At 52.0% G+C, this 14,302-nt stretch overlaps 4 protein-coding genes across 4 annotated transcripts; 2 read left to right on the forward strand and 2 right to left on the reverse strand.

The window, feature by feature from the left end:
- The first annotated feature begins 573 nt into the window (after positions 1 to 573).
- Positions 574 to 3,714, forward strand: QC761_308150 (uncharacterized protein). The gene is made up of 2 exons (XM_062877960.1): positions 574 to 1,676; positions 1,735 to 3,714. Exons 1-2 carry the CDS (start codon positions 1,610 to 1,612, stop codon positions 3,033 to 3,035), a joined length of 1,368 nt encoding a protein of 455 aa, XP_062733780.1. The 5' UTR covers positions 574 to 1,609; the 3' UTR covers positions 3,036 to 3,714.
- A 752-nt stretch (positions 3,715 to 4,466) lies between these two features.
- On the reverse strand, positions 4,467 to 7,710 carry QC761_308160 (uncharacterized protein). The gene is made up of 2 exons (XM_062877961.1): positions 5,886 to 7,710; positions 4,467 to 5,834 (listed from the first exon to the last, which is right to left on the reverse strand). The coding sequence occupies exons 1-2, from the start codon at positions 7,005 to 7,007 to the stop codon at positions 4,668 to 4,670; spliced, it is 2,289 nt and encodes a 762-aa protein (XP_062733781.1). The 5' UTR covers positions 7,008 to 7,710; the 3' UTR covers positions 4,467 to 4,667.
- On the forward strand, positions 7,343 to 11,575 carry QC761_308170 (uncharacterized protein; the record flags this gene model as incomplete). Its single annotated transcript, XM_062877962.1, has 5 exons — positions 7,343 to 8,209; positions 8,265 to 9,373; positions 9,442 to 9,568; positions 9,616 to 11,025; positions 11,050 to 11,575. The coding sequence occupies exons 1-5, from the start codon at positions 8,055 to 8,057 to the stop codon at positions 11,573 to 11,575; spliced, it is 3,327 nt and encodes a 1,108-aa protein (XP_062733782.1). The 5' UTR covers positions 7,343 to 8,054.
- Positions 11,576 to 11,912: 337 nt separating this feature from the next.
- QC761_308180 (uncharacterized protein) lies at positions 11,913 to 14,233 on the reverse strand (the record flags this gene model as incomplete). Its single annotated transcript, XM_062877963.1, has 2 exons — positions 11,913 to 13,822; positions 13,882 to 14,233. 2 exons carry the CDS (start codon positions 14,231 to 14,233, stop codon positions 11,913 to 11,915), a joined length of 2,262 nt encoding a protein of 753 aa, XP_062733783.1.
- Positions 14,234 to 14,302: the final 69 nt, after the last annotated feature.

The raw sequence follows: 14,302 nt of genomic DNA on the forward strand, positions 1-14,302 counted from the left end.
TCTGAATCTCTGGAAATAAGGATGGCAGAGATATCAACAAAGTACTGTACACTCTGAAGGATGTGTACGAGGTAATCTCTATCCCAGTTCTTGAGGATGGTTTGCAGAATAAGGTACAAGGGTTGAATGTGCGGTCAGCGAACCGGTAAAGGCCCGGTTGCAAAGGCTGCCAAGATGCGGAGGAGAACACTTCTGGAAACCATCGAGATCTACACTACTCCGTACCGATGTCTGAACTCGATGATAATCAGGCACAGATCCCGGAGCTACCAGCAGGGCGAGATGAGGACGGGCAATGCATTTGCTCAGCTCGGACACCATGCTACCCACCCAAGAGGTGAATTTGGCCGTTGGGAATGCGACTCCAGTCCGGGTGACCTCTGGTAACTGGTGACTGGTCTGATGGAGCATCTTGTTCTTGTTGATCAGAAAATCTGAGAAAACGTTGCTGCCATCCAGCCAAGCAAGACTCTGGTGGTGAGCGTTAAGAAAAAAGACATGTGATTCTCTGTTTAAAGCATATGCTGTTTAATTGCGAATGCAAGTCATGCACGATTCACATAGCAGAGGAGACCTTGCCGGAAAAGGGAGCCCCGCAGCGGCCTCACTCCGGAAGGGGCTTAGCGCCATGAATCAAGCAAGCGATGCAGCACTCCGCCTGTCTTGGGATTCCCGAGGCTCCTTTTTCAAGATTGAACTCCTGCACTATCTCCTCATCCCACGACACCCATCACACACACATTCTTGGTTGGTGGCAGCATCACTTTCCAACTACTTCCAGGTACTTGGTAAAAGGCTGAGCTACTAGGTAACCCCAAATCAAATCCATCACACATAAGCACCTCGTCAGGTTTCCTTTTCCCGTCTTCCGTTTCCTGTATTGAAAGTCTTCTTGTCAGCCTTGTAGTTGATTGCCTGGAAGTTCTGACTTTATCATCGTTCGTTTTCTTTCCTTTCAACAAAAGTTATTGCTTGGTTGCCCGTCTTTTACCACTTACTTCTCCGCTTGACCTCGACCTCGACCTCGACCTCGACCTCGACCTCGACTTCAACCTCGACCTCTCCCCTGATCACCCCCCTGTCCAGTCATCCCCGTCAGGACCCCAGCCTGTCGACGGGAACAGAGGCCCCCCGGTTCTTTCCCCCGCACAACGCTAGCGCCAGAGAAGTCTTCTGTGAAACTGGAGAAATACTTCCCTGCAGCTCTCCGTCTCCCTGTTTGCACGTCCTGAAGAACCCAGCTGGCCCTCTTATTTTTTGCATGTGCCTCTTTCTTTTGGCTCCCCACTCGAACCACCACCATCACCACAAGCATTCTACTATCACGGCCGCCATCGGTGTCATCCGCCCACATTTCTAGCTCAACACTGCTACAGTGGTATTGCTATACTGCCTACGACGTGACGATTGCCCCTTTGCCACGGCTATACGCGAGCGACGTGTCTCGTTTACGTTCCAAGCTCCCAACAGCTAGCTATCCATCATCACTTCCACAGCTCAACGCCACTTCACAACGGTTGATGGCAGCTTGCACCGAGACAGCAGTGCACAATACACAAGCTTCGAGGTCTTGACGCACACAGTCCTTTTTGCCTGACAGCTGGCGGATATGCTCCTGGCCCGGCGCCCGCACACGATGGGACCGACGCACCCCCCCGGCGGTCTTCTATTCGGCTGTAGGTGTTCAAGGAGCCAAAAGAGTTGGATCATAGAATACTAATAGCCTGTTTTCAGACGACATGAACAATCCGAACGGAGATCCCACACTAGACAATCCAGACCTGTTCGCCAATCCCGGTGGCCTCGAAATCTCGGGCCAGAGTCTTCTCGGTGAAGATGGCACTGATTATCTGCAATCATTCTTTGGAGTATTCCAGAGCGACAATCCTGGAACATCATGGGGTGAGGGTTTAGGTCTGCACTCGGAGCAATGGTCAGACGAACTGCTTGTCGGTCATGAGTTGAACTTTGGAGTGAACACCGACAACATGCTTTATCAGGAGCCCATGCAACAGTACAACTCGGCCCTTCCAATCCGTCCTCATTATGCATCCCACGGCAGCAACAACTTTGCTCCCACCCCGATGGGCCAGCCATCGGCCGATGTCCTGAGTGCCGCAACAGCTCTGCTCCCGGCATCTGAGCAGCAGTCCCCCCGTACCAACTTGCAGTTCATGCCCTCTCACGGGATACCAATGCCCTTGCACCAAGATGCTAACAGCTTCAACATTTTCGCTTCAAATGCTGGGCCATCCCATTCTCAACAAGCGAGACCATCACGAACGGTGGAGGTCCTGTTTGGATCCGATCCAGGTTTCAGCAACGCCCAACATTTCGTTCCGAGGCACGAGAGAGAATCAACAGAACACATCGCCGCGAAGCAGCTGGCAACTTTGAGCTGCCTGCAACGAAACCACAGCAATGCTCCCACACGAGCACCCAGTCCTGAGCCGTGGGCAGCATCTCACCCTCCACAAACCACAACGAACGGGGTAATATCACCCCTAAAACTGAAGACGTCCGACCTTTCACCAAATCCACCACAAAGCGACGGCTCATCGAGCGCCCTGAAAAAGCGCAGAAGAAGCGACAAGTCGACGGATTCGGACGACGAAGACGAGGAGCAAGAACGCTCTGTTATCCAAGAGACTCCGATATCTGTTCCGTCACCACTTAGGTCCGCCTTGTCGCCGCCAACCGCCAAGAGGCGAAAGCCATCTATCGCCGCCTCTGCCGTAGAAGACGGCGCCACTCTTCCAACCAACGGGAAACGGAAAAAGTCAACAGCAGCCAAGCCGCCTCGAGAGAACCTGTCAGAGGCACAGAAGCGGGAGAATCACATCAAGAGCGAACAGAAGCGCCGCAACATTATCAAGGATGGTTTTGCAAAGCTCAACCAAATCGTGCCGACAGTCATCAACCAGAATCTTAGCAAGGCTGGCGTCCTCATCGCGACACACGTGTGGATTGACCAGTTGGTGAAGGAGAACAAGGAGCTGGAAAAGCTGCTGGCTAGCACTGGAGAAAAGGCCTAGGACGACTTTTGGATATACGAAACTTATCATGGAAACTGGGCAACATTCAGCTTGTATTGAAAAGATGAGATTACACAAGTTCCAGAGGTCTGGCGTCAATGCAATGTGCTTTTCGCACACCGCGGTTGACTTGCTGTTCCCTCCCGGCTGCCCACACCAACCACAAATCAACACTATCCTCCCGATACCAACCTGAGTCAGGTTGGCAAAGAAGGAATCAGTCAACATTTACTGCTATTTATATTGCAAACTTTTATTCTGGACATATCGAGAGATTCGAGTCACATATAAACTCAGCTTATTCATGCAGGGCGCGAGGTAAGAGCTGATTTAAGGGGGGAAACCATATTTAGAGGAAGGGAGGGATAGAGATGATGAAGAATTACGATGTCGATGAACAATTTAGGAGAGGGAAAGAGGAAGAGAGAAAGGAGAGGAAATGCCAGCCCTAAAAGAGAAGGGAGTTACAGCACTTTTGATACCCTTTTTCTTGTATCTTTGAGCATATTGAGATTGTGAAAAGGGGTTTTTATACCGACGGAAGGATGAGATTTTAAGGTGGTGATTGGGGGAAGAAAAATATCAAATTAACTATAATATTGCTGCCCTACGATGGGGTGGTTGGAAATGACTATGTTTTGACTTGATATGCTGATGATGATGTCAAATATTTGCTGAGGCCACTTGAGTGACCACACTACTGACCTCGGAGGATTTGGGTCTGGGTAATTCTCAACCTGGCTAGATACCCCCTGACCCAAGAACATCTATTTCACATTTGTCGATCTACGACGGATCGACCGGTACAACGGTTTATTACCGGAGCAGACGCAGGAGGACTGCAGTGTATCATCCTTCGAGTATAGCTTAACCTCGGCTTCTGTTTACCTAACGTCTGGAGTTCCAGATCACCACCGCTCTGCAAGTCACCGAATGGGGACATGTACAGGCGTCTCATTGTTTCACGGAACGTATTGAAGAGCCGGGCCGCTGTTTATTTTATTGCGGGGTGCAGGAGGAGTCAGAGTCAGATTGTTGACATATCTCCGGGGAAGACTAGGTAGGTAGTCATCCCGAGGGAGTGGGAGTCACGAAAATAGACCGGGGGGGGAATCGCCGAGGGGATATGTCGTTGAGAACTCCTGGCTTGGTAATACTTGCGAATAGTGATATCTCTGTAAACAAATTCAATTACGGAAAACCATACAGTGATGTTCCTTCCCCAGTTACCCACTCTGTGACATATGGATGCCAGCTTGCTTCTTGAATGTAGGTAGGATAGGGAATGGGTTCCGCCGCCTCCTATAACTCAATTATCCAAACCGACTCTCTAAAATCCTGGTACTGCAAAGTGCGTTAGCATGTGATGTGTAGAAACTCATCCTGAACCACGCCCGATATGCCATGTGAGTTAGTAAACAGATAAAACAGAGATGACCAACAGTCAGAGACAATATATTTTCGTTGTAATCGGTCCTGTATCAGCCCTTTCATCTCGCCAGACTAATCCCATCATCAACATGACAACCCCCAATCACACAAATACCCAAATCCAATTCCCATACTCCCAACGCCAAACCATTTCCCAACAATCCAACAATCCACCCCTCCACATCACCCAACCCAGCCCATCTACAACTTCGCCCTCCCACCCTCCTCCCCCCTCCCCAACCCCTCACTCAACCCAACCCTCCCCCACCAAAACTCACAAGCCTCCCTCTCCAGCTTCATCAAGCTCTCCACCTTGACCGGATACCCTTGCTTCCTCTCCTGTTGCGGCACACTCCTATCCCGCTCATTATTCCCCTCCCCAAAAACCATCACCCTCCCCTTCCCCAAATCCTTCCACCACCCCTCCCTCTTCACCGGACTCTCAAACCTCGGCCATTGCACCCTCCTCCCCCTCGCAGCGTTAACATCCCCCCCCTTACTAGCCACAAACCCCGACCAAAAAGAAATCATCTCATCCGCCGTCCTGACCAACCCCGGCCTCTCATTCCCGTAACCCAAAAACTCCATATCATGCGCCACAACAGGCGCTTCATCCCCGTGGTTAGCGGCTCCAAAGACACCAGTAGCAGCATACCGATATACATAAACGTTGGAAATCCCAGAAAGGGACATGAAATGCGCTGATTGCAGAACGGGGCATATATAAGCGTAGTGGGAGTATGCCGTGTCCAATCTATTCCACTGAGCCCCCTTTCCATTAGGAACAGAGACATACGGGCTGAAGGTCGGGTTCGTCACCGGGTCGGGGTACAATTCTTCCAATTTATCCAAATCAGCATCCTTCAACGTCGGAATCAAAGTCTTGAAAAAGGAGCGGAATTCAGAATTGGTGGAGGCGTCAGGGGGGATGAAGATTGTGCCTTCATTTGTGTTGTACCCAGTGATGATCGGGATTTTGAGGTGGTGGCTGTTCTGCCAGGAGGAGATGGGGAGGTCGGGGATGATGTCTGGGAGGGTGTGGTTCGCGTGGGAGGAGTTGGAGTAGGGGTTTGGGCCGTCGATGACGGGTTGGAAGGGCCAAGTGACGCTGTCGACGTACTTGTCCCAGACGGCTTTGGAGCCGGCGACGATGGTTTTGAGGGGGAGGGTGCGGAGGTGGGGGAAAATTTCGGATTCGGGGATGTGGGCTGCGTTGATGGCGGTGAGGAACTCGCGGAATTGGATGAGGTGGCGGGGGTGGGTGGGATAGAAGACTGCGCGGGCTGTGGTGGCGCCGGATTCGAGGATGGCTTTGTGGAAGGGGGGTGGTCTGGGGGAGTTGGCGTAGTGCATGATGTGGTGGCCGATCTGATGATGTTAGTATCGTATGCTCAGAAGAGATGGTAAGTGAGGACATACCGAATGGGCACCGGCACTGAGTCCCATGATGGTGACATTGTCCTTGTCACCACCAAAGGCACCGATGTTGTCTTGCACCCACTCCAAAAGCGCCTGCTGGTCTCTCAGCCCGAGATTCAAAATCCCTTCCCTAGCAGTAATATCGCTCGGTAGAAAGCCCAGCGCGCCCACCCTGTAGTTAAAGTTCACAGCAACGATGTCGTGCTCCGCCCAGGCGACGAAACTGGCCATGTTCCTCTCAATGCCCTTTCCAGCATTGAACCCTCCTCCGTGGATATACACCACTACTGGCAGCTTTAGCTCGTTTCCGTCTCGACCCTTCCCACCTTTCCCCTTGATCAGTCCAGCAGGCCTGTAGACATTCAGGTTTAGGCAATTCTCGCCCTGGCCTATATAGACCACCCCATCGTTGATCGGACAGAACTCTCCGTATCTCGTAGCTTGAAATGTTTCCTTCGATGGCTCTAGTGGCTGTGGTGGCCTGAATCTGTTTTGCCCTCCGGTCGTCTGAGCATAGGGGATGCCCCTGAATGCCTCCACCGATTTCTTGAATCTTGGCGCTTTGAGGTTTGTCGTCCCGATGTAAATGCCCTGCTTCAATTCGACTGCCGGAGCCGTCGCCTTCACACCGCTGCCCTTCCCTGTTGCTTTCCCTGGTGATGCTGTTGGTTTCGTCATTCTGACCAGTGTTGTCGTCGTCACCGGCGGTAAAATGAAAGCAGGCAAGTCCCCCAAAGAAATCTTCGTCCCTTGCTGCCCGGGTCTCGATGTCCCCAGCCCAGCGCCTGAATGTGAATTCTTCAGTGAATATCCGTAACCGTGGCCATAGACTCTCAGATAGATCCACACCAACACTAACACAGCGAGCCCTGATATCCAAAGCGATAACCTGTTCCTGAAAAAGCCTCCTCTCGAATGGCCGTAAGAATATGATCTATGATTCGGTCGGACCAGGGGCCTCTGCTTTATACCCATTCCTAATCCTCCTCCTCCTCCATGCGACGAGGTTCGGGTTCGGTGTTGTTGTTGGAGAAGAAGCTCCACCGTTGCACTTCTTCCAGACCAGGACCCGCCGCTGCCGCTGCTAAAATGCGGAGAAGCTTCGCGGTCCTTGGCGTACATCTTGGTCGCCTGGGTGGCTGCGGAGCGGGAGAGTGGTAGAAAAAGGGTCTCTCGGCTATAATCTACCGGTGTATATCGTCATATCCATAGTATTTCCTTCTCTTTCGGGCTTCTGTGATCGTTGTTTCTTCTCCCGGTTTCTCGCAGGACGCAGCAGTGTTTGAATACAAAGGCTTGAGAGTAAGTTTGTGTAGCGGTGGTTAACGGTTTCCGGGTTCGGTCGCTCGGGGCAATTGGTCCAGCGGCTGTTGAGGTCGCACAGCGGTTTTTGGTGTCTGAGATTCGAGTTGGCGCAAACTCTAAAATTTTGGAAGAATATTTGGGAAGGTGACCGTTTACATTGAGAACGAACGACTTAAAATGAACGACTGGAGAGAGGACGGGGGCAAAGCCACGCTCGTCTGAACATCGTGACGGCGGCACGGACACAACCATCCTTATAGGTTTCACTTCACTTTCGGATCAACGACGGCGAGGCTGCATATCAAACCCTTGACAATCGCCCGATTGAGCTGCATTTATCGACATGTAACACGAGATATTCCTACCTCACATCCCCTATCATCAGGCACGGAGACCCTTTGGGTCTAGACTCAGGCAATGTTGTGGTTACTGCGCCCGTCCGGTCTCCGGCTCGGACGATGGGGTTTGTTGGTTGTTGGTCTTTCGGTCTATGATTTATGGGCTTTGTAGACATTCCACATGGTATGTATAATCAACTAAAACCTGATGACGAAGTCTCCAAACAGAATCAATCAAGCCCAGCCATAGTCACAAGGCAGACTTGAGGGCTTCCAAGTTGTTCGCATCAGGTGATTTGCACTGTATCAAATCTCTAGACCTCTCACATATAGGCGGACGACGGAGCGGCTGAGCATGAGCCACACCAATTCCAAGCGGCAAGGCGCCCAGGATCTGACTGACTGCCAGCTGGATAAGGCTCTGCGGAAGAAAGTCCATTTCCTTCTTCTATCAACTTTCTGAAAGCACATCAGAACATCTAATTAATACAGCATACATCTTCGACAGGGACGCGCTTGAACACTTATGATGCCCCCGGTCTTGCGATCACACCGGAAGCGGATGGCAACCGATGAATTACAGGAAGAACGCTCCATTCCACCGCCGCCGTCCGCTAGGGTTCCCCAAGTCCTGGTTAACAGTGACCGGAACCAGATCCTAGAACTTGCCGTTGCCAACGAGTGCGTACTTTTGCTGGTTTGATGTCTAAATAGACTGTTTGCTGACAGTTGCCAGTGCCGTGGCAGAAACACCTCAGCGGACTTCCCTTGGACTATCGCAGGACCGTCAGTTAGTAATCCAGTCTTCGACAACCAACAATGTAGTCAGCACGTATGTCCCACCCCGACGTCCAGCCAAACGGAGCGACTTCAGCATTGCCATCATCTGCGCGCTCCCATCAGAGGCCACTGCCGTGGACGCTGTCTTCGACGTCTACTGGGATGACGAGGGTCCACCTTACGACAAAGTTGCCGGTGATCCCAATGCGTATACCACCGGTGCCATTGGTCGTCACAATGTTGTTCTCGCACACATGCCGGGGATAGGGAAAGTCGGCTCTGCGCTGGTGGCATCCAACTGCAGGCACAGTTTCCCCAACATCAAGCTCGCACTTGTTGTGGGGGTCTGTGGCGGCGTCCCTTTTAGCTCTACACATGATGTCAGCACAGAGATTATACTTGGCGATGTTATTATCAGTGATGGGATCATTCAGTACGATTTAGGACGACAGTATGATGATCACTTCGAAATCAAGGCCGGGCTTTTGGATACTCTCGCCAGGCCCAGTTTAGAAGTACGCTCTTTTCTCTCGCAACTGAAGGTCCCGCGGCAGAGGAAGATGCTTGAAGAGGAAATGGCCAAGATCATGTCGGTCCTGTCGGTCCTGCCCGCCCAGTCGGGCCTGTCTACCCAATATCCAGGCGCAGCAAAGGACAAGCTTTATAAGGCAACCTACAGCCATATCCGCGAAAAGGAGTTGTGCGAGACCTGTGGGTGCGACGACGAATTAGTGACACGCGAGAGGCTCGGCCATGAAACTCCGCATCCTATGGTTCACCTGGGTATCATGGCTTCAGGCGACAACGTCGTGAAATCAGCACCATATCGCGACAAGATTGTGGCGGAATCGAAATTGAAATTGGAGGCGAACATCATAGGGTTCGAGATGGAAGGAGCAGGAGTTTGGGACACCTTCCCTTGTATTGTGATCAAGGCTGTCTGTGACTATGCGGACAGTCACAAGGCGAAAGGATGGCAGCCATACGCAGCTGCTACCGCCGCCGCGTGTATGAAAGCATTCTTGAAGAAATGGACTCCTTCTCCTTCTCCTCAGGACGATACCTGTATGTAATAGTCTCATTACCTTGCAACCTCTACATACTATCTCGGAAGTTGTCTCATGCGTATTTAGTTTCTGTTCCATACCCACGGAACAATAACTTCGTTGGTCGGTCAGATATTTTAGCGACGCTACATCAACTGTCGTGCAACTCCACCTCACAGACCCGAGTTGCTCTCTGCGGTCTTGGGGGCATCGGGTAAGTTCAATTCGTTCATTCTGTTAATATTACCTAATACCTGACAGGAAAACACAAATTGCCATCGAGTTCACATATCGGATCCAGCGTACTTACCCCAACATATCAGTCTTTTGGGTCCACGCAAGCAACCACGAGCGGTTCCGTGAAGCATACACTGCTATCGCACAGAAATACCGGATCCCCGGGCATGGAGATCCCAAAGCAAAGGTGCTGCCATTGGTAAAGAGCTGGTTAGAAAGCCAGGAGTGTGGTCAGTGGATCATGGCAATCGATAATGCTGATGATCTGGAGCTTTTCTTCAACAGAAATGATGGATTGGGACGCTACCTTCCAGAGTGTGCGCACGGGACTATCCTCATCACCACAAGAAACCTGCAGGTCGCCTCCAGGCTAACAAAAGGAATGGCCTCGTCCGTTATTAGGATCGGAAAGATGGATGAAGTCGAGACAGCCCAGTTGCTCTCAACACGGCTTGCAGAAATCGACACGATGCCTGGGGATTATGCAGGACTTTCTGCTCGGCTTGAGTATCTACCATTGGCACTGGTTCAGGCGGCTTCGTTCATCCAAGAGAACAGTATCACGATCTCTCGATACATCCAACTCCTGGACGAGAGCGACCAGACTCTTATCGATCTACTTAGTGAAGACTTTGAAACGGTCGGGAGAGACTCGGAAACTCCTCGCGCAGTAGCAGAGGCTTGGATTATCTCTTTTAAGCAAATTCACAATCGGAACACCCTCGCAGGCGAGCTTCTTTCAATCATGAGTTTCCTCGATCGCCAGACCATTCCCTACGAATTTCTTTTCACGTACGCCAAAGACCACGGTGCAGGAGAGCTTCAGCTCATCAAGGCACTAGGGGTACTAAAAGCGTTTTCATTTGTCACTGAAGACAAAGACCAGAAATTTGATATGCATCAACTCGTGCATTTGGTCACTCGAAAATGGCTGGTTCAGAACGGCATAAAGCAAAAATTCGCCGAGCGGGCACTCTTGGTCGTGACTGTGTGTTTCCCGTGGGGGGAGTACAAGAATTGGACTATATGCAACGCATACCTCCCGCACGCCACTGCTGTGTTAAAACTAGGAGAAGACATCTCCTCAAGACAAGGAAAGCTGGCGAGAGCAAGACTTCTTCATTATGCGGGCGCGCTTTTTTCTGGACGGGGAGATTACCAGAGCGCGGTATTGTACCAGAAAGAAGTGTGGGAGATCAATCAAGCCCACTTGGGCGAAGAGCACCCAATCACATTAACCAGTATACACAACCTAGCATTAACATACCAGTCACAAGGCCGGTGGAAGGAGGCCGAATTACTACAGCTGCAAGTACTGGAAATTGCAAAGAGGGTTCTAGGAGAAGAACATCCCGATACATTGGCTAGTATGAACAACCTAGCATTAACATACCAGTCACAAGGCCAGTGGAAGGAGGCCGAATTACTACAACTGTAAGTACTGGAAATTGCAAAGAGGGTTCTAGGAGAAGAGCATCCCGACACACTGGTGAGCATTCACAACCTTGCATATACTTGGAAGGTCATGGGCCGCCTTGAGGCAGCTGTAGAGTTGATGCAGGAGTGTGTTCGCCTCCGTCAGAAGGTCTTGGGCTCGGATCATCCCGATAGCGTCGAAAGTTCGTCGGCACTGGAAGAATGGCAGGGTTTGAGAGGCGAAGGCGGTGGCAACGGGAACACACACGGCAATTCTGAGGCAAACGCTGCAATGAAGAGCGGTGAGAACGCCGGTGGGAGCAGCAGTCACCACGAAGACGTCGATAACGGCACGGATGACGATGCTGGTCACGAGGGCAACGAGCACGGGAACAATAAGGCTGGCCAGAGCTCAGAATCTCAGCATTGTCAGGCCACCAGGGATGGGGATGAGAAAGGCAACATCGGGGACGGAATCCAAGATGGCGAGGGGCGGCGCAGCAGCGAAGATGGGAACACAGTTGAGGCTGACGAAAGTGGATATGGGCCTGAGCCAGAACGTTTCTAGGAATATTATCAGGATAAACAGGGAGGGCTGGAGCAGAGCTTTGTGTAATAGCTAACGCCACTTGAGGAACTACCTAGGAAAGGAGGGACGACAGGTATCGTGGAATACTCGGTTTCCTTCTTTTATTCTGATGTTTTTCAGCTTTTGACAGTATGTTTCAGGGCCAAAAACCAACGCCCTAACAATACCCCATCTCTTCTAACCCCCCACCAAAAACCCCAATCATAATCCTAACAATACCCTATCTGTCTTTCCTTACAGCAATCAATCCAGAATCAAAAGAAAAACGACCCCAAATAATAAAAACTCCAAGCTAACAAAACCCTTCCCCCACCATCTAATACCTCTGCCCACCACTCTCACCCCCCGACCCAGAAATCATCAAACTAGCCCTCTTCTGCCTAACAGCCATCTTCTCCTTCCACTCCCGTCCCAGAGCTCTACTCCGTTCCGCAGCCTGTTCCCTCGCCATCTTGGCCGCCTGCTCCCTCTCCTTCCTCTCCCTCTCCCTCTCCAAAGTAAAAGAATTATCCCTCTTGAAAATCTCCTTCCCCCTCATCTTCTGCTGCTGCACCTCCTCCTGACTCACAGTAGTAGTAGTAGTGCTGCTCCTCTTCCCACTACTGCTAGCAGCAGAAGTGGCCGACGTCCCCCTGCTACAAGAACCCGCTCCCCCAGCAGAAGGAGCAGCAAGAGATGTCCGACCTCTAGTCGTCGTTGCCGTCGTGGTCGTCAGAGACAAAGCCGCCGCTGACCGTGTCGAAGCAGCCACCGTGCTAGAAGCATACCCACCCCCAGTAACAGCAATGGAATGCCTCATTCTCGCCGCAGAAGCTGACGTAGGCGCAGTAGCAGTCGAGGTATGCGTCGGCGTCGTCGCCTGTCCCCCAGCCTCCATCCTAGCCTGCCTCGCCCGGCTAGTAGCCGTCTCCCGAACTGAATTTCCCACACTGCTGCCAATAACACTCGCACGAATTGGTCTAGCCTTGAATTCCCTCCTCCTTTTCTCCTCCTCTTCTTGCGCCTTCAGCCGCGCCTCGCGTTCCTCCCTCTTCCGCCGTGAAATCGCCTCCCCAGGCAACTCAAACGTCGGACGTGTCAACGGCTTGCTAGACTTGGCATGCGGCTTGCTAGGCGAGAATTGCGCGGCAATAGCGGCAGCTTCTTCGGCAGAAACCTGCTGAGAGAGCCTCGCGGCGCGCTGTTCCTTGAGGCGACGGGCGACAGCCTCACCAGGGAGTTCAAAGGCCGGGACGGTGGGTGCTCTGCTAGATTTCACCGTGGCCTTGGGAGGCAGCAGACTAGAAGGACGGGCAATAGAGCGGCGAGTTGTAGAGGTGTTGGCGGCGGTCTTGGAGGTAGAAGCAGGCTTGTCATCCTCCCTAGCCGATGACGCCGACGTCGACTTCCGGACCGACGAGCTGCGTTCAGTTGTGCTGCGTGTACGGGTAGTAGTGTGAGTAGTGGGAGTAGTAGTAGTCAACGCTCTAATAGTCGAGGCCCGTCTTGTCGACGTTGAAGGCTGCTGCTGAACAGGAGCCTCAGGAATAGACTCAAGAACCGGCTCGGTGGCCAACTCAGGGGAAACCACCCTTTCCAACTGAGCCACCTCATTAAGGGCCTCAAGTTCTTCCTCAAGCTTATCTAGTTCCTCAACCGAGTCCTCAATCCTCGAAAGCGGCCTAGCAGGCTGCGGCGACGGCAAAGGAGACAAGTGTTCCATGCCCATCAACGACTCATCAACCTTGATACTCAACACCGACTTTGGCCTCTCCTCCTGCCCCTCCGGCTGCAGATTCTCCTCCCCGCCCCTCAAAACAGTCGAGTTCTTCTCCTGCGAAACATTCGCAACAACACTGCTATCCGCCTCCTCCAGAACAACAGACTGCTCCACAGCAGACATCTCTTCTTCACTCTCCACCCGAGTAGCTAAAAGGGTATACCTGTTAGTGAGCGAGCCACCATGGTCGACAGAAGCGCCATCAGACTGCGTCCTGTTATGGATAAGGTTGCACCCAAACAAGACACTCTTCCCGCCGCCGCCGCTGCCCAGGTCGGGTTCTTGGTCTTCTCCGTCATGGGAATCACCGAGAGACCGGTTTCCCCCCCGGCGGCGCGACTTGCTGCGAAACGGGAGCGGAATCGTAAGAAGCCATTCGAACTGACCTTCCTGGTGCTTTCTTATCTGCTCCAAGTTGCTGGGGAGCCGGTGCTCGGCTTGGGCTAGGGGGTTGTTGTGCTTGAAGTCTACATCAACTAAGAATTAGCATTGACTCTGTAAAAAGTCTCAAGACAGTGAAGCTCACCGTCAGAGGCAACAGTCGTCTCGCTGCCGTTGGTGGTGGCAGAAACCACACGGTGCTTGTCAAAAAAAGGATGATCGTATTCAATGTTGTTGTCAGCAGACAACCGAACCCTCCGGTCCTTGGCCTTGTGTCCCTGCTGACAATTGCCTTCCTTCGAAGAGTATTCAAGATGGAGGCTGCCCAGGTCTCGGGCCAGAGAATCAATGTTGAGCGAGTTAAGATTGTGAATATCGCTCAGGACGGCGAATTTGTTGCCGGGTGTTAAGTTGGCCTTTTGCGAGAGATGGCTGTGGTCAGTGTGGATGTCAAAGTCGAGACTCGACCGATGTCTCGAGGTGGTGGTGGCCATCATTGTTCTTTAAATCGCAGCAATAAACCGACGAAATATGCCAAGGCTAGCCACAGGGTCCCAGACCTCAAA

This window comes from Podospora bellae-mahoneyi, chromosome 3 (genome assembly GCF_035222275.1).
Source record: "Podospora bellae-mahoneyi strain CBS 112042 chromosome 3, whole genome shotgun sequence".
NCBI lineage: Eukaryota > Fungi > Ascomycota > Sordariomycetes > Sordariales > Podosporaceae > Podospora > Podospora bellae-mahoneyi.

Bases quoted from the DNA above. Each gene is read 5' to 3' on its own strand.
- QC761_308150 (XM_062877960.1), top strand. From the start codon at position 1,610: ATGCTCCTGGCCCGGCGCCCGCACACGATGGGACCGACGCACCCCCCC. The intron at 1,677-1,734 runs GTAGGTGTTCAA...GCCTGTTTTCAG, and splicing joins CGGCGGTCTTCTATTCGGCT to ACGACATGAACAATCCGAAC.
- QC761_308160 (XM_062877961.1), bottom strand. From the start codon at position 7,007: ATGTACGCCAAGGACCGCGAAGCTTCTCCGCATTTTAGCAGCGGCAGC. The intron at 5,835-5,885 runs GTATGTCCTCAC...TAACATCATCAG, and splicing joins TCAGTGCCGGTGCCCATTCG to ATCGGCCACCACATCATGCA.